Here is a 19473-nt window from a genome sequence, read left to right on the forward strand (position 1 = left end):
CCCATATCATCGTCAGATGGATTATCAGAGGTGTCCATACTATCTGTATTCCCATAACTTGACAGAGCTTCAACTGCTGTCACTTGATTTTGCACACATGACTATGTCGGGTTGTGAATCAATTTTGGAGCATAAACCAACATTTGCTGACTTTGCTGTAATACTCAAATCATCAACATCACAGCTGGGTGATGCCACACATGCATCGGTTCGGTCTGAGGAAGCAATTGCCTCCCACAAAGGAGCAACATTGTGACAATTGACATACAAATCTCCAATAACAATGCCCTCCTCGAGAGAGTCAAAACAATCAATAGTAACTACTGCCCCAATAGCACTTGCACTATCTACAACAACTCTAAAATCCTCATCCTGCCGAAGCTCAGCTTTTCTATCCACTAATGACACTGGCACATCCACATGTCTCTATGTGGAAAGTCCATAGTCAGAACTATAGATAGGACTAGTGGCTGCCATATTGAACATAGGTACATCTGCCTCTTGAATGCGAACCAGAGAGAACTCAAGCCTTCTTCCCTGAATCCTTGGTGGTCGTCTCCTAAAAATGGAAACCATATACCTCATTGCCCTATCGACTGTCTCTGGATCTGATAGACTCGCAACCAATCTCTATTCATAAAGCTTAAGTTTCTCTATACTCTCTCTTAAGGCGCTTATTTTCCTGCTAGAGTACTCTGCCAACTCCTAGAACTACTAGGCCTACCGCGTCTGTCCATAATTGGAAACAACAAAAGTGCTGATCACTTCAATCACTACTGCAGATCTGAAATAAGAAAGAATTTCCTACCCCACAGGATGGCAGGAAACCGCTTTTATACCACTTTAATAACCCTCCGTCGGTTATAACTTAGATAGACTCCAATTTCACTGATTTCCCACACTAATTAGATGGTTTGGCATTTTGTCGAACACTTGGCAAACAGACTCTTCAGCATTGTAATAGGACATGAAAATATATTTTAGTGTTTTTTGATGTAGCCAATAATGTATGTGCCTCCCTTATTGTTTGTACTTAAGACTTTTTGAAATTTTCTGATACATATGAATAAAATGAATAAAATCTTTTATTTCATGACTTCTGAAAATAACAAATTGCTCTTGGAATTGCAAATGGGAAAAAGAAACCTGAAAATCTTTACACAAATCACCCAGCAGCAGCTATGACTGGTCAATGTCAGAATGTATGCCTTTTTACAACAGTTTGCAGCTCCTCGATATAATTGACGGCTATGCAATTGGCTCAACACAGGCCCAAACAGACAATTTAGACCCTCGGAATAATTGTGCAGCCCCTTTAATGCCAAATCACAAGTCTTCTATGGAAGTAGCAGGTCCTTCAAGTTGAAACATAGGCCCAGTAAAAGGTTTGCAGCCCCTCCTCAAAATGCTTGCAGGCTCAATGAAGACCATATGCTGCCTTATGAATCAACGACAGGCTGTGAGGACAAGTCAAACCCTGCCTAGAACATGAAACAACAGCCTTTTCCGGTCACACTATGAATTCTCCAGCACTTACAGCTCGACCATAAGCACTAAATTCATGTGGCACTATTTGCAAACAGTGAATCACTTCCTCAACGCATTGAATAAACCTCTCCAGCTTGCAATTAAATTAGATGTCCAATTTTGCACATGAACCCCAGATTCAACTTCCTCAAAAACCAGATTGAACTCCACAGATTGCTATTATTTCCTCAGCAATAACAATAACTCCCAGCTACAGACAACAATAGAAGGGAGATTCAAACAAATAAGCAGAATATAGTGGAATCACTTTACCTCAGCAGTGATCCAAAAACACTTGTCAGGAACAAACCCTTATATTTCAGCAAGGGCACAAACTCAGAAACTTGTCACTGGCAACAAAAACAAATAATCAGTCAGATGCTTCCATCAAACGGCCTCATATTTATAATCTCCAAATGGCACGAGTTTCCTAAACGAACTTCACTTAAGAAACTTCCTCCACACAACATTAAAATATAATAAAGTACCATTATAATATAATTTATCAATTGCTCTTGGCTCTAAAAATTACCTTTTCCACCATACCATAATATTCTAACACACAAGGCCACTGTTTCTTGTGCCCACAATTTAAAACTTTTCATCCCGATTCCAACAAGCTATGATACTGATGTGACCAACATACAATACCAACAAAAATAGCAACCTTAACATATTTAGATGAATAATAATAATTGACTTGTCTTGCGAAAACAACTAAAGAAACATCAGAATCGAAATTTGACAACATTAGAGTGATCTTGATGAAGCAACACGATGAATGAACCTGATAGGGTGGCTTACTAGAAATAGACTCTCTCTCCAAGATTCTTGGAGCCCAAATTAGAAGCCTAAAATAAAGACCAAGAGCATCAATCAACTCACCTAACTCAATTGAGCTCATCGGAACCAATAACTTGACTTACTATAAATAGTAAGTCCCTTAAATGGAACCAAAATACACCATAAGCTGTTGGAAAGCCTATAACCCCATAATTGAGACCCTCAAATTCCATTGTCAACTCACGAGGGTTGCGATGGTAAATTGACCAAGCCAATTGTAGGACTCTACTAAAAATGGGGACATTACAGAGTATCAAACCAATAGCTTGAATAGTCGTGCCTATCAATCATTATGAAACAAAGAATATCAATCTATGTGTATATACTCAAATTCCTCTTGGAAGAATAGATAAAATTTCCTTGACCCTTAGTTGTCTTTCTTTTACAGAGTGAAGACCCTTTATTGTCTTGACCCTTCTCTGTCTTGACTCTTCAATGTCTTGACCCTTCTTTGTGAAGACCCTTTGTTGTCTCGACCCTTCTCTGTCTCGACTCTTCAATGTCGACTCTAAAATGCTTTGTTCCTGGAAAGTGAGGACGTATCGTTGTCTTTAATAAAAAATGATAATTTATATATTTCAAATTTAGTAAAGAAAGATAGCTTCCGCTGCTAAATCCCCAATTGATGCAAGCTTGCAAATGAATGCACAGTATATTCATAGTTGGGGGTTATTTTTGTTGCAAATTCAAATGGTTATGTTTTTGAAAGAACATTTTGATTTTGTTTATAGAAATTTGTCTTGTATTATTATTCATCTAGTATGCTCATCTACCTATGTTGCTGTGCTCTAATGCAATATCTTTCAAATACACATAGGATTGGTTTTTCTTTTACTAAGAAAAAACATGTATGTTCTTGGTTGCAAAGTTGATTCAAATTTATGCTGAATTTGTAGTGTAAAGAATCAGAATAATGTCCTAAATAACAATGGAATTGGATCTGATTCCTTTATTCTTTCGTGGGAGGTTGGATTACAGGATTCACATCATTTGCAGATCTTATACTACAGTTTGAGACTACTTGTCGGGAGGTGTCTGAGCAAATTAGGTGAGTCTGCATTTTGTGACATTTAAAATAATCCATTTTGGCAGACTTTACTCTTTTAACTTAAAGCTTAAAAGGTAATGAAGGGTTTTTAATACGCTGATAGCACAATGGATAAAATGATGTCACAGAACACAGTTAAAATTGTGTTTTACATTTTTAGCATGATCTGGACATTTATGAAATTCCCAATGTTTTTTTGAGTTCTACTGTAGTTGGAAGTGTAGTGTTTGAACTAATAGATGTAATTTTATTAAAAGAGGTGGTATTTCATAGAGTCTCTGTGCACAATTGTGCTCATGCTATAGAAGATTAGAGGGAACAAAGTACCTGTGAGTAATAATAAATAGCCTTACTAAAAATTTAGCCTGATGAGGATAAATTCTTGTGTATTTTCTCTCAAATGTAATATGCAAATGCTGATCTAATGGACAGTAAATCTAAAATAGGATGTTACTCCTTAGAGTACTGATGATAGGCGCTATTCACTTGGTTTATCTTTTCTGTCATCTAAATTGGATATATAATTTTTCGTTGATTAATTATTCTTATCATCATGGCTTGCTATGTTTAAATTATAATGGAGCATAATGAATGAAGCAATACTAAGTTGAAAGTGAAATGGTAATTGATAGTTTAAATAAGGATAGGGATACTCAACATAGAGATTACAAGCAATGTTTGTAAAACAGAAACAATCAAGAATAAAAACCAAGGTTGGACGGGAGATGGGGGATACTTGGGTACATTAGGTACTACTATTTTTTAAAATAGGGGACGGGATACTTGGGAATGTCAATTTAAAAAAAAAATAATTTAACATTTTATAGAAAATCTGAAAATATGATTCATGACGAGTTTTGAGAACAAGAACAATGATAAAGTTTGCAGATGTGACGTATTGTTTTCAGTTTCCGATTTGCAATATGTTTGTAATAATAGTATATGCTAAATGTTTAGATGCATAATTAGAGAAGACAAACTTTAATCATGAATAAGAAGACCATAAGTCATATAACAATGACATATTTCAAATGGTAATCTTCTGACTCGAACAGTGATAAAGTTTACTGTTAATCACTATTGTATCAAAGTTTCAAACTGATTACATATGAATTAAGCTTGATAAACAACAAATGGATAGGCAAACAAAAAACCGGAAATAAAAACCAGAATTCTTAATCAAGATCCTTAGCTATGATGCTATCCGCTAACTACCCACTGAGTACTTGGTACTTGGGCATGTGTATCAATTTTTGGTACAGGTGCCAGGGGTTTAGGTATTAGTACCTGTGCAACATAGACAAAAACAATAAATGGATGTTACTAAACCAACTAAATGACTAACATGACCATTACTAGCTAATTATAACAATAATAATTATGTCCCTTCATGGTCATTCTACCTACTACAAGTTGCCTCCGAAATTTTACAAACTTGTCCCAACTCAGAGACTTACTTAGAATGTCTACTGTTTGATCCTCTGTTGAAAAATACTGCAACATCACAAATCCATCTTCAATAAGCTATCACGAAGTGACAATGGAGCTCTACATGGCTTGTTTGCTCATGGAAGATTGGATTCTCGAGAACTTTTAGCACCCTTTGATTGTCACAAGACAAGGTGAAGGCCTTGCTTGAGACATTTTTCATGTTAGAAAGCATCCTGCAAAGCCATACTGCCTCACTTGCTGCTTTAACAATTCCTCAATATTCAACTTCTATTGAGGAACGAGCTACTGTAAATTGCTTGTTAGCTGTCCATGTTATTGCAGCCATGCCAAGACTGAAGACTTTTTGTCATCAACAGAACCAATCAGCCTAGGATCTTTTTTTCTACCGTACAAAATGCTAAAGTCAGGCGTCCCTTTAGATCATGTCTACTGACTGTGAGATATATGAAGCTACCAAATAGTTGGCCAATGCTGACTCATTCACCACTGGTCAGTTTGATTTGGTTGCTAGCTTCAACCCTTTCTCCATAGGCGTAGATGAGACTTTGCAGTCTTGCATTCTGAACTTGTCCAACAAACTCCTAGTATACTTTGACTGAGAAATGGCAATATTGCCTCCTGTCTGCCGAATCTTTGTATTGAGACAGTAATGCAGAAGATTTCAGCTAGTCATATCAAATGATTGACACAAAAATAGTTTGTTCTGTTCAAGAAATAATGCCCCAGTACTAGCAATAATGATATCATACACATAGATGACAAGAAGAGTGATATCACTACTAGCGGTCTTGACATATAAGTTAGGATCTCAAGGACTCCTTTGAAAGCTTTATGCATCCAAATATCTATCAATCTTGATGTAGCATGCTTGAGGGCTTGCTTTAAGCCATAATTAGTCTTCTCCAGTCTGTGTGCCTGTTGCTCTTTGCTTGTAATCTTGAAACCTTGAGGTTATGTCATGTATACCTCTTTCTCCAAATCACTATTGAGGAAGGTATTCTTCACATCCATTTGATGGACTTCCCAACCAAACTGTATTGCGGATTGAACTGGTCGAATTGTGCTCATCTTTTCTGTAGAAGCAAAGGTCTCTACATAGTCAATACCTTCTCTCTGCGAGAACCCTTTAGCTACCAACGAAGCTTTGCATTTATCAAGAGATCCATCATTTTTGTAGATCCATTATTGCCAATAGTTTCTTCTTTGATGGAAGTTTTGATAGAACCCAAGTGTTTTTATTTAGAAGACTATGATACTCAGTGTCCATAGCCTTCTCAATTCAAGTTACCTCTTGCCTTTTAATAATTCTTGGGTTCATAAACATTCTGAATGTTAGCCATAAGAGGAAAGTTCACAACAGTCTGTTTCCTCTTGCCTCTGTTGATCTACTCTCAACATGTTCATTATCTTGAACATCACATGAGCTTTTTCCACCTTTTAGGCTAGAGAGTAGAAGCATCTTCTTCCAAATCAGAATGAGCATCATGACATGGTCTGCCTGGAATGAAGTCATTTGGATGCTAATTTGGGTTATCTTGAGGGAATTCTATTGATATAGGTTCATGCCTAGGAGATCCCATATCAGTGGAGCTAAAGGAAGTCCAACACTCAAATCTTTAGCCTACAAAGGCTGATCTTCAGGACTCTTTGATGGGCGAAGAGTGTTGAAAGGGCCCAACCTCTTAATAAAAAAACATCTCTAATGAATTTGAGATGATAAGTGTCCACATCAATTAGCCTATAGGGTTTATGATTGTCCTTGTAACCTGAGCATCAATTTATGGCTTTTGGAATCTAGTTTGTTCCCTTTGCATCTGGAAACCGAACATATGTTGTTGAACCAAAAACCTCCAGATGGCTGATTTTTGGTTTCCTCCTAGACCATGCTTCCTTTGAGCTTATCTTCTTGACAACCTGTATGTGAGACTGGTTTGGAAGGTACATTGCATTACACATGGCCTCGGAGCAAAATTTCATAGGAACATTTATATGCTCCAACATAAACTGGGCCATCTCTAAAGTAGTACAGTTCTTTAGCTCAACTTCATCATTGTAATGTATCTTTCTCTAGGATATCAAATATTTAACGACAATTTAATAAATTATTAAAGTGATTTTATTGGAGCTTAATAAGCATTAGGAAATTCATTTTAATGTAAAATAAGGGAATAATAAAGTGATAAAGAAAGGGATTCAAAGAGACAGGCAGTTGGACAATGAAGGGTCACAAGAATGCTGTTTAAAAGAACATAGGATAGCTCATTTGGATTATGCTTGGTTTTATATTTGGTTTCTCTTGGAGAATTCTGGGAAGCTTTGGCTTTCAACAGGTTTGAGGATGGGAACCCTCGAGCTTGGAGGCAGTGGACGAAAGCCTATTGTCTGTTGGAGATATCATGTAGGTGTCTCCTTGTGCTTCGAATTCATACTTCTGGCTCTCCAATCTGACTGTAAGTTTTGGGGCTATGATTGGATATTTTGTTGTTGCTCTACTAAAGATTTAAATGCAATATTAATTTTTCATTTTAGAATCTCTATTTCAGTTCAATATTTACGATATTCAGTATAATTTGTGGGATTAATAAAATCAGTTGTATGCAAATTATTGTAAATTTTCTATGGATCATTTGATTAAAAATTCTGGAGAAAATATCCTAGCAGGATACTACAGTGGTATCAAAGCTGGTTTTCTTGCCAGCCCTTAAGGTTTCCTTAGTAACAAGAATAAGAGGTATTTGCAGACTTGATATTAAATGTGAGGATAGAATGATGAAATTAAGTCTTGATTGTTCAATGGACTTGAACTGACTTAGCGACAATTTCAATAATAAATATTGCTGGAATTTTTTTAAGTATTAAGCTGTGGTGAGATTTAATACTTTGTAGTTTTATTTGGAAAAGAGACCATTTCCGCTTGGCCCTATCTTGCATATTTTATTGAAAGAGACATTAGAGATGGAAATAATTATTTGTAGCTTCTAAAGTTTGTTTTAAGTGGTGATTCATTTTATATTTGGAGCATTATTGGAAAAAGATTGCAAGTTTCGATTAAGTGGAGGATTAATATTTCTTGTTATTTTAAGGGTATCGCAAGGAAACTGTGAGTAATTAAAATTATATTTGTGGTAATCCCATATTGAAAAAATCTGTGTGAACACTTGATCAATGGTTTATATTGGTAGTCTTTAATTTATTATTAATGGTGATTATTCAAAGGAAGGACATCGAGTGAAGGAGGCCATCACATGCTCTAGGTTGAGCCCATGGTAGGTCACTAGAAGTATCCAAATTTCATTGTGAGCACATAATGAAGCTTTTGAGCACAAGAGGTACACATATTTGCAAGAAGTGTGGTAGATATGCATGCCTCAAGCTTCACAAAAATTCCAAGCTTCGTCAAGGTTGCAGTAGGGAGTGAGTGTTAGTTGAGAAGTTGGCTTGGAAATAAATTTTGTTTGCAGATAATTTCATTTGATATAAGGATTTTGAAAGGAGTAACTTTGCTAGTGATATTCTAAAGTCTCCGTCATTGGTTGTTTTAGATTATGGTAAAAGCAGGTTTTGAAGGGGCCCCGAAACCCTTTTAACAAAAACAAGAAAGATAGGCAATTAAGACCACCAGGAACAATCCTGAAACCTATTGAAAAGCAGAATGAAAATAAGGTTTTACAGGGACCTGAAACCACTAGCAAAGTTCAATAAAAGTATCTAGGTTTTACAAGGCCCTGGAACCTGAAATAAAGTTTTACCAAAAAACAGAACTAGAACCAGAAACCAGGACCAAAAACATAGACCAGAAAAAGGACCTATACATAAACAGAAACAACACAGAAGACCCAAAGCTTCTATTGCAGATCTGTAATCATCTTGACAGCCTCCTTCCTGATCGTAACAGTGTTCTGAATGGAGTTGGCAGCCGAAGTCGCAATAGCTTGCAAGGCTTTCTTCCTGGAACTCTGCCTTGTCCTCTTACTCGGGCCCTCCAAAGAAATAGTATCTTCATTTACTCTTTTTCCAAGGCTAGCTGCAGCGGCACAAATGCTTGATGTTATCTGCTCCATTTTTGTACCACTTTCCTTGATGAGCATTCTAAGATTTAACTCATAATCTTTAAGTTTTTTAGGGATATCTCCCATTTGCACCTCCAAGTGATTAATTATGGCCCGATCAGCATTCTGGTTGTGTTGCATTATTTCCACTTTCTTCTTCAGCCCCATAATTTCATTATAGATCCAAGAATCAACTTGGAGAATAGAGTCCGCTTTGAGCTTTGCAGAATGTAAGAAGGAAAGCTTGTTGTCCCTCTACGGTGAGTCACAAATGTCATCAGTACTCTCATTTAGAGGGGAACCAACCTTTTCCATTTGTTCCTCCCTATCCATTTGGACCTTGTCTCTGTTCTCAACAGGGGCTTCTTGCTGGACTGGATCCTCCTTTTCTTGTTCCCCAGTCTTCGTAGCAGGAGTCGAAGCCAGAACCATATGATCCACATCCTTCATAGTAACTGGGTCATCAGTTAAGTTATCTTTTTCTTTAACACCCCCGTCGGACACTGTCTGATCTTTGTCACCGGTTGTTATCCAAATTGTAAATCACGATCTAATAATTTGGCACCATAATTGGGAGTTATAAAGATGCTGACAAAGATTTAGGATGCTTGGCAATCTTTTGATCAACACAAAATCAAATTGAGCCAACATTAGTAAACATAGAGCTTTCAATCGCCCTTTTTTTTTTGCCCTCTACCATTTTTGATCAATGATACATTGAGAATTTGGTTCATTTATTGCTAATAGGCTTTTTGCATACCAAGTGGCTTGTGCATTCCATGCCTATTAATGTGGATATTATTTGTTATTGGGTAAAATTAAGTGTTGTTAGTAGTTGTGAGTTTAGTTGAAGGACAGGAAATTGGGAATGATCGTGATGGTGTTGTTTACACCCCTTCAATACTTATACATGTAATGTGTTTTCTTCAGAGATATCATTATGCTTGATGGCTTTGTCATGTTGTTGTTGAGTACTTTGTTTTGAAACATTGTAAAGCATTTAATGGAATTAATAAAGAAGCAATTGTGAGTTCTTTGATATATTGTGCTCTATTACATTTCCATTATTCCCATAGGCATTAAACTAGTCTCCCTACTAGGTGAACATTTGGTGCAATTGTCGACACAAATTTGGTAGTGACAAAGTGTTATATGGTGAAGGTAGCATAATGGGCCAACTAGTGGATGCGGGTACAAGCAACAGTCGCAAGAACAAAGTGTTTCAAGAATTGTTCAAAAGTGAAAGGGCACTGATAATCACTTTGCATCGATTTTGCAAGCATCAATTGAAACCCACATACAAAGGGGAGCTATATGAGAGGAAGTTCCAGAGAGTGCAGTTTGGACGTCACTCAGGGTGAGTCTCACAGTAGATTGGTTGATATACTATTTTCCTAGATTGATTGCACAAACCTTCCTTGCCTTGCAAAACTCACGAGAAGAGATCAATGAGAGAATTGTCTCCAGAAAATCTTTTAGTGGTACAAAGAGAACAAATGAAGGGAAGAGGAATGTGACAAAACTTGAAGGGGGCAATGCATCCTAAACCCCTAGGAGCGAAACAATTAATACCAAACCTTTTGAACAATGATAGGAATGTCACACAAAGGGATCAAACAAATGACTACAACGCCATCTAGAGGGCCTTACGATTAGAAGAACAAGAAGAGTGGAGGTGAAGGTTGAGGAGACTTTTCAAGCACAACTTGAAGGTGAAGGAGGGTTGTCCCAAGGGCGTGGAGGGAGTGTCGAGGTAAGAGAACCAATCAAAGGCAAAGAGTACGGGAACGGTGCCGAAGGAGGCAATTATACGAAAGGCAACCAAGTGAGTGTTGAGGAGGAATTAAATGAAGATACAAGAAAGCGATTAAGGCATCTCACTCTTACACCATGCACAGATGCATACGAATCCCGAATGTAAGAGAAGGATACTAAGAATAGGGACGTAGGGGATATCGGTACAGCAGAGGGTGTCGAGAGGACACAGGGGCACTATAGTTAGTACAACCTATCTAGTTCTAGTATACCCAATTTGTTAGTACACATAATACTGACTACAAGGAAAACCACAATAAAGATCAATAAACAAAAGTTGCCTAAGCTCATTGGAGATGGAAAGGAGGATCCGGTATGACAGTATCATACATACAAGACAATTTGGTCAGACAATATGGTGACCAACCAGGATGAATGGGTAGTATAGTTTCCCGCAATGTTATGCGGAGTGGTAATTGATTGGTTCTTTGACGTTGATAAGACAAAGGTGAGTAAGTTGGATGACTTGAAAAAATTATTTCAAGAAGACTTTAGACTGCTTTGGGATGATAATGAAATCCTAGTGGAAATCTACTTCATGAAGCAAGGGAAGACAAAGAGTGTAAGCTCTATAGCTCATGACTGAAGGAGTTTCTGGGTAAAATGGAGAACCAACTAGTGGACGACATCAAGAAGCGTAGGTTTATAGAGGGGCTAATATCATCCCTTAGAAGTAAAATGAAAATTGTACCTTCCTCATTGTACGAGGATGTGTACAACATAGCAATAGACATGAAGAGCGAGAGGAAAACATTACAAAAGAGAAATAATAAATCATCAGTTAAGGATTCCTCAGAGGGAAGCATCAACAATGAAGAATTTAATAAAAAGGTACAAGCCCTTTAGTAGGACATGCACTAAGTATGGAGTTTAAAACAATGAGGGGGAGCACGAGCAAAAATGAAGTTGTGTTATGATGCACAAACTACAAGGAGGAAGTTCATATGAAGGGCAAATGGCCAAGAAAATCCTTTTGTGACATTTGCCAAGTTATGGGATATCCCACCAAGGAATGCCCATACAATATGAAAACAAGGGGTCTACAAGTACTCTTCACTCAGGAATAACTATTGAAATCCACAACAATGGGCACCTCTTAAACATAGATCAATACCAACGCAACATTAGGTGGATACTGTGACAATTGATACAGGGGTAGAGGCAATAATAACATTAATAATGGTTGAGTTCGATCCAATAAGATCCGAAGGTTCTCCCCAAAAATCAATGTTGAGCCTGCTAGTAGTGGGGGGAATTTGCTCGCGAGGGTTAGAAGAAAGAAACCATGCAACATTTTTTGTCGATGGTGTGGTCTCGATGACCACGAGGATGCAAACGACCCAAAGCACGGAGCCAACCTACTAAACATTGAAAAGTTGGGCGAAGATGAACGAGTATTGGCAATCTCTTGGGCACAAGCCAACAAGGCGACATACCTAGACCCTCAAATGAAGAAAGAGAGAGGACATGAGGCAAAGGTAGACATTAAACAAGAGATGATGGTAGGAAGAAGAGACACCACAACACGATGGGTACTTCATCTCATACACGAACAAAGATGAACAAAACATTATGAGGCAAGTGATGTAGACAGAGGTGACAATTATAATTAAAGGCTTTTTGGATACAAGTTGCAGTTGAGGGAGGCCATACTAAGCATTGTACTTGTACCTAGTTGTACAATAGGGCACACAAAGGTTTTGGTCAACCCTTCAGTGGACCCAATGTTGGCTGTGAATAGTGGTTCACACCCCACAATGATGGAGATGGGCATCCTTAGAACCATTACTGACAGTATTGTCAATAAAGCATTGGGAGTAAATGTGTTACCATTAGAAACATGGAAGAAATTGAGGAAATAGATAGTGTGGTTGTCAACCTTCAATCTAGTAGGTGTCGACCAACATGACCTTAGGCCAGTCAGTACTCTGATGGTGCAACAGGTAATAATTGGTACCCAACCCTTTGTTCTGGGCTTCATAGTGATTCCTCTAAAGAAGAAAGGGTACGATGCCATCTTGGGCAGAGGGTGGCTTGTTATAGCTAGGTGAAACAAACCTAGAAGTGAAACACCTTGTTGATGGAGAGTGGAGGGAGGAAATTTGTCATCGACCTCAAAATTTAGATGGTGAGTGAGGAACTTGCATCTTGTTCGGAGTCGGAGTCAAAATCAAAGTCAAAGTCAGAAGGAGAGTTAAGTGAAGTAGAGGAAGGAAAGTGCAGGATGGAGTTGAGTGACGAAGGTGTCCTTGAACTTGAAGGATGCTCAAAGATGACATGGATTCCATGAATGAATTATTATAGTGTAACTTGTTACAGGTTGACGAGGATTCAAAGATGTAATAATCCATACTTATTCTGGTCAAAGAAAATCAAGTTTAGACTAGAGGCATTTTGTCAAATAGTTGGTATGTAGTCCCAGATGTTTAAGTTTTGATATGGCTGTAAGAAATCCGGCTCTAGAAATATAGTAATATGACTAAAAGACTTTGAAAGAACAATGGAAAACTTAGGAAATCACAGTTCGGAATTTATATTACTGTACTACAATAGTCCTCTTACAAAACTTTCTATTCTAAAAACATAGAGGAGTGATTACATGAATGTATACCACATACTTATTAATGCTTGCATTACCAACATGAGTTTATAACAGAAAGAAGTAGAACCTGGTGTAATTCGCAAATGATTGGGGAGTTATGTTGTTGTCTACGTTATACCCTAAGTGATCTTAGTTCTCATCTATCAACTTCCAATAGTTCCAGTATGCTCACTAGTTGCTGGAAAATGGTCATAACATAGTGTTCTTGGTCCGTGAGTTCACTGTAGATAACAGTACCCTGTGGGTGAGCTCGTGGTAAGGTTGGGTGTGTTGGTAGTCTTCCTTTCACTAACCCATGATCCTTGCCACTGTCACCTCCTTGCTGAAGTGAGCACTGCCAATGTTGTCAACATATATCCCCGCACTAGACTAATGTAGCGGTTCCAAACATTAATGTAGCTATGGGGACTATTCACTATGCCGTCCAGCTTCCTTCAACACTCGCATCCCTGCTACCATTGGTATGATGCCAAGCCAAATACTGATAACATCTGAACCAATGTCATATGAAAATGGATATATGCAAGGTTCTCTCCACCATTATCTCAAGTAGGGAATAATAGACCTCTCTTCTTGCCGTCCAAACATAAAATGCTAGTACTGACCTATACGTACCAGTTCCTTGAGATGGCTTCAAACATGTGTACTCTCTCTTATGTCGCTGAACTTCCACTTCTTGTAAATCTTCAATTCATCAACTTGGAATCACAGTTCAAAAGTACAAATGTGAGATACTAGGTTTGCGTCTAGTCTCATTGTTTTCCTTAACGGGTTTCGTCCTTAGGCAGAATCCAATCACATTTAAGAAACTCTTAGGATTTAGAAAATAACATAAATTTTCATGGTGTCAATCCCAATGTAGTGCCACACTTTTATAACCTCGATATGAGGGAAGACACAAACAACTAGGCAATGTGGGATTAAAAACCAATTTCTTCTTTTAGTCACTTAAGTTACTTTGTAACTTTATAACATTAAAATATTTAATTAAATCACTTAGGTCACTTGAACTTTAATATCTCTTGAAATACTTGTCTGATTGCCATGTTGTCTGAAATAGGAATCTCTCCTCATAATTCCCCATGCGACCAAATATAGGTTCTAAAAATAGAAGGGGTCCATCTCTATTACCCCTGACTTACTATACATAGTAAGTATGGCAAATGGAGTCCAAAAGACATCGAACGAAGGCCAAATCCATAAATCGCTAAATGTTGGAGATGAATCAATCCTTAGAAGACCCTCTAACCATCCTCATTAGCCTACAAGGATTCAATATTAGGCTAATCCTTGAAATTTTGATGCTGGCAACCAATGGGGACATTACAAGAGAAGTTCTTGTTTCTGTCAGAGTATGGGGAATGCAATCAAGGAGAGGTTCGAGTCAATTTGACTCCGAGACACAAGTCTTACAAGGTGCAACCCATAAAGTAGAAAGACTTCTCGATGAAGGTCACAAACCTTAAAGACGAGGGGAAGCTGGAAATATATTGGCAATGGATGACTTGAATTCGGTGCTAAAGGCAACAACATCTAATTGTTTTCTAGAGTACAAAGATGTTTTCGAGTAGAATTACAAGGACCTGAAAAGAATGCCTCAAGAACTATGCTTACATTGTGTTCCATTGGTACCTGGAGCCTAGCCAATACATAAGATATTGTCCTTGATGAATAAAAATTATGCCACCAAGATAAATGAAGAAATAGAGAGAATGCTGGAGGTGGGCATTATTTTTCGATACTAGACTAGAGAATGGGTATCCCCCATCATCATGTTATTGAAGGAGCCAAACCAGATCCGAATGTGTGTGGAAGTCTGGTGCTTGAACACCATCACCTTCAAAGACCCCTTTCCCATACCATTTATAGATAACATCCTGTAGGAAGTCTTAGGACACAAAATGTATTGATTCATGGATGGGTTCTTGGGGTATAACCAACTCTCCATCGCCAAAGAAGACAAATTGAAGACCACATTTGTGTTGGCGGATGGTGTTTATGCACACAACTAGATGCCCATCAGAGTATGTAATGTGCCAATAACTTTTTAGAGGACAAATCTACACATTTTTGACAAGATGTTAGTAGGAAACTTCAAGGCATCCCTCAACGATTGGTCTATTTACAGTAGACAAGACACCAACTTGGTAGCCCTACAAAAGTGGATGAAAAGGTGTTAGAGGGCCAGATTGGTGCTCAACCCCCAAAAGTGTAGACTCCTGGTGCTTTGGGGGAAGTTACTAGGCCACATTATATGCAAGGTTGGATAGGTGATCGTGGAGATGGAGTATCCCATAGACGTTACTGGAGTAAGGTACTTCATCGGCCACAATGGGTACTACAGAAGGTTCATAAAGAACTTTTCCCAAATCTCGTACCTCTTAGACAAACTGAGAAGGAAGGGCGAGGTGTACACTTAGGAGACGACACAAGGTGAAGCATTCGAGGAGTGTAAAGCAAGATTGGTGGGTGTCAAGCTTGGCATACCCTAATTGGGACAAGGACTTCCATGTCTATGCAGATGCTCCAAACTTTGCAATAGGTTCTACATTGGCTCAGGTGGGCGACTATGGGCTAGATTCTCCAAACTACTTTGCCATTAGATTGTTGTCTAAGGTATAAATGAATATCGATATGATTGAGAGGGGAGCTCTCAGAATAGTCTATAATGTGCATAAATTCAGACATTACCTTCTGGCGACTTTGTTCATGTTTCTCCGTGAAGTTCTCTGATCAAATTCTGAAGAGAATTGGAACTTCTTTGCTTGGTATTTAGCACAAAAAAGATTCAGTTTTTTGGGTGAGTATGAAAGACACAATGGGTTGGTGGTGAAGCTTTCTCGGCAGCCTGAACATTCTTTGTCTTTTTTTCAGATCCTCCATACGGGCAGTAGCAAGGTGCATGCTCGTATCTGGTTCTTTCTATTCTGTTTTGAAACTGTGGTAGAGATAAGATTTGAGCTCTGGAATTATCAAAGAAAACATCTATTCGAAATATTTTCTGTTGTTCCATGTATCTTTATTTTTTTCCCTGAAATGCATAGAAGTTATTCAAGACATGGATAATGGGAGTTTGAAGACTTAGAACAGTTTGTTTCTTAATACATCTGGATGTTATTTCAGTTTCTTCATGACACTGATGATTGTTGTATTTTAGTTATTGCTGCAATCAATGAGAAAAGTGAAATAATGAGAGGAGGCTGTCCTGTTCTGAGGTATACACCATCTTGTCTTAGGGAATTTGATACATGTGCTGTGTGAGAAAAGACACATTAATCTGCTATTGGGAAAGATTGCATGGAAAGTTAATTTTGTTTAAGTCTGAAGCCTGCAGTCTGATTCTGAGTACAAATAATATGTCCAACTCTTTTTCAATTTCTCGGAGTTGATATTTGAGTCTACACCTTGTGGGAATCCTTGCTTCTGTACATCTATTGTTATAATTTCGGGGGTAATTATCAGACCTGCATTCTTCCAGAAAGTGGTCCATTCAAGCATAACACTTAGTCAAAAAAATAATTAGTTATACATGTTTGCAAATTGGTGTTAAAGTACCTATATAGTAGAACTGGTAAAATGTTTGGAAAATTGGGTACAAACAGAGGTTCTTGTAGATAAAGTAAATCTCTGTGTTATTAAACCAAGACCAGACATTTTGTAATTTTCTATGCTATAGTCAACAGGAATCTCAGTTCACTTCTTGAAGTTTGGAAAGTCTTGATTGAAATTTTGCAAGCCAATGTATGATTGAAAGGTTTTTTTTTCTTGCAAAAATGAATAAAGATGACAGCTTGGCATGTATATTTGTGAGCTATGTAGCAAACTTAATTTGGAAGCACAATCAAGGAGGTGGGATCTCATCACTTTGAACCAATTGGAGTGATGTTCGACAATTGTAGAACAATCACCTCCTATTCTGTTGCAGTTACATTTGTTTCAATATTGACTTCTTTAAGTCAACACATTTAGTTCAGACATTCGGATAGTGAGATAAGGCTGTTGGCTACTACTTGTTTGATCGAGATAATAAGAATCTTAGCATCTCATGAACCTTATGGAGATAGCATAATGGAGGAGGTACTACAACTAATTTTTTGATAGCTTCCAATATTTTAGGGGACATTAGAAGTCATCATTTTTCTAGATAAGATAAGCTAAGATAATGATCTTAATGTCTGACAAAAGACCAACAAAGGGTCCAAGGGACTAGAAGAAACAACAGGGAAGGAAAGCAACCCAATAGGAGCACCAAATGATGTCTGAATTAGAGCGAACAACAAAGCAAAGAGAGGAAACGAGAGTGAACAGATGAGAGGAGGACTCCCGGTACAAAGAAATCCATCACCAAAGGATAAGACTCGGGAAGACCAGGTGCTTGAGCTCAATTGTAGTAGTAGGAGTAGAATGTTGTTGCTTGATGAATCCGCGATGTGGTCTAACAGATCTGGTGTGTCCCGATGCGGGTGTATCTAGCGGTCACTTCATGCCCCTAGAGGGTGACAAGGGCAGGAAGAAGGCAGTGATGAGCTGATTTGAGGCTTGACTTTGAGGAAACATGAGCTATAAAGTGTGGTTACGGAGTTGTGAAGTCTCACAGAGGTAGAGGGCTAAACACCACTGGTTGGGTAGTTGAAGAAGGCCGACAAAGATCTGCAATCTCTGAATAAGCTGTGGAACCTGCCTTTAATCTCATATTAGATGGGACATCTAAAGATGAAATGGATCTCCATCTCCATCTCAAATAAAGTGCAAAGGTGGCAGATCCGATCGTCTTTGGCCAAGTGGTGATCTGTGTGACAACACAGTCTATGTGAACCAACCTTGATAGATCCTAGGGAGATACAGAGGGCGTGGCTCTAACACCTACTCAAGTAGAAAACAATAGTCCCCTTATGGATCTCAAGTAAATGCTCCGAGAATAAGGCCATCCTCGGGTGCAGACCCCCATGTGGTTTAACCTAGGTCATGGTGATGTACTATCTGTAGATGTCAAGTTTGACATGCCCATTCAACTCACCCTGTGAGGGGAGCAGATGAGCGGGAGCATCCATTGAGAACTAGTAAGGAGGGAGACCATCAATATCAATCCCATTCGAGCTAAGTAAGGTAGGGGCCTAGGTAAACCAACCATGAGCTCTGGGTCTCAAACTGGAGCTGGTGATATCAACGGAGGAGCAGTAGGTGAGGTAGGAGTATTTGTGGCGGCCGTTCACAGAGCCAACAAAGCCCCTGAGCCGATGGAGAAACCAGATCAAGTCAAAGATAACACTAAGCCCGAAAGGCTTAGCCAAAATAATATTGTGTGGAGTGTACCGGTGACATCTGATGATCTGACCAAGGATAAGAGTCTCGACTTGCTCAGCTGATGCCTAGTCAAGGTCCAGAAGCGAAGGTCCCCAAACCACTGAGCCGTAGAGAATTGTCAGTCTGACCAGAAATCAGATTTGCCATACTAAGAGCATTTGCAGAAATCAGATTGAGTAAGGCTATGCTTGACTTAAGAATGTATGATTTAATCCATACCATGTCACAATCAAGGAAGAACACAACAAAGATGTTATTACAACCATGAAGATCATTATGGTTTCGACAATCAATGTGTGTGATGCTCATTTCAGCTCCTTCTACATATGTTGTTAGCCATCTCAAGCCGAAAACAAAATGTTTCTAAACCTGCTTATGAGTTGGTCAATAAGATGCTCAAACAATGTGAGTGAAAAATTGAGAAATTTGAAATAACTATGGGCTCAAGAAGAATTGGTTTCATTGGGGATTATAGGTTGCAGTATCTCCCAAAGAGAGTAGAAACCAAATTAGGAAAGAACAGATTTGTTTCACATGTTAGAAGGCGTGAGCACTAGAACAAATTTGTGGAACTAATACAAAAGAAAACATGTTGCAGCCAAGTGGTGATGAGGGAAAAGATATAGGTGAGAACGGTGCCATGATGCATGACAAGCACACTAATCTACAACTTTGAATGCACCTAGTACTATGCATGATGAAAATAAAAGTGATAAACTTCCAATCAGCTAAGGTTAATATTATGAAGTGTCAATCTCTATAGGTGAGGGGTGTTCAAAACTCTTTATTGGTGATTTGCAGGTCATTATTGATAAAACAAGAGAAGATAAATA

The 19473-nt window shown here is 38.3% G+C and overlaps 1 protein-coding gene across 3 annotated transcripts in view; it reads left to right on the forward strand.

The window, feature by feature from the left end:
* The window catches only part of LOC149552741 (nuclear pore complex protein), a 245634-nt gene that overhangs the window by 36155 nt on the left and 190006 nt on the right, over window positions 1–19473 (forward strand). For all 3 annotated transcript variants that reach the window (XM_089788287.1, XM_089788288.1, XM_089788286.1), the window contains exon 4: window positions 3349–3418. In XM_089788287.1, coding sequence (XP_089644413.1) covers window positions 3349–3418 — 70 coding nt within the window. The remainder of the gene's footprint in view (window positions 1–3348; window positions 3419–19473) is intronic.

The sequence above is a fragment of the Cupressus sempervirens genome, chromosome 6, assembly GCF_028749045.1.
Source record: "Cupressus sempervirens isolate cs-2001-9-10 chromosome 6, ASM2874904v1, whole genome shotgun sequence".
Taxonomy (NCBI): Eukaryota; Viridiplantae; Streptophyta; class Pinopsida; order Cupressales; family Cupressaceae; genus Cupressus; species Cupressus sempervirens.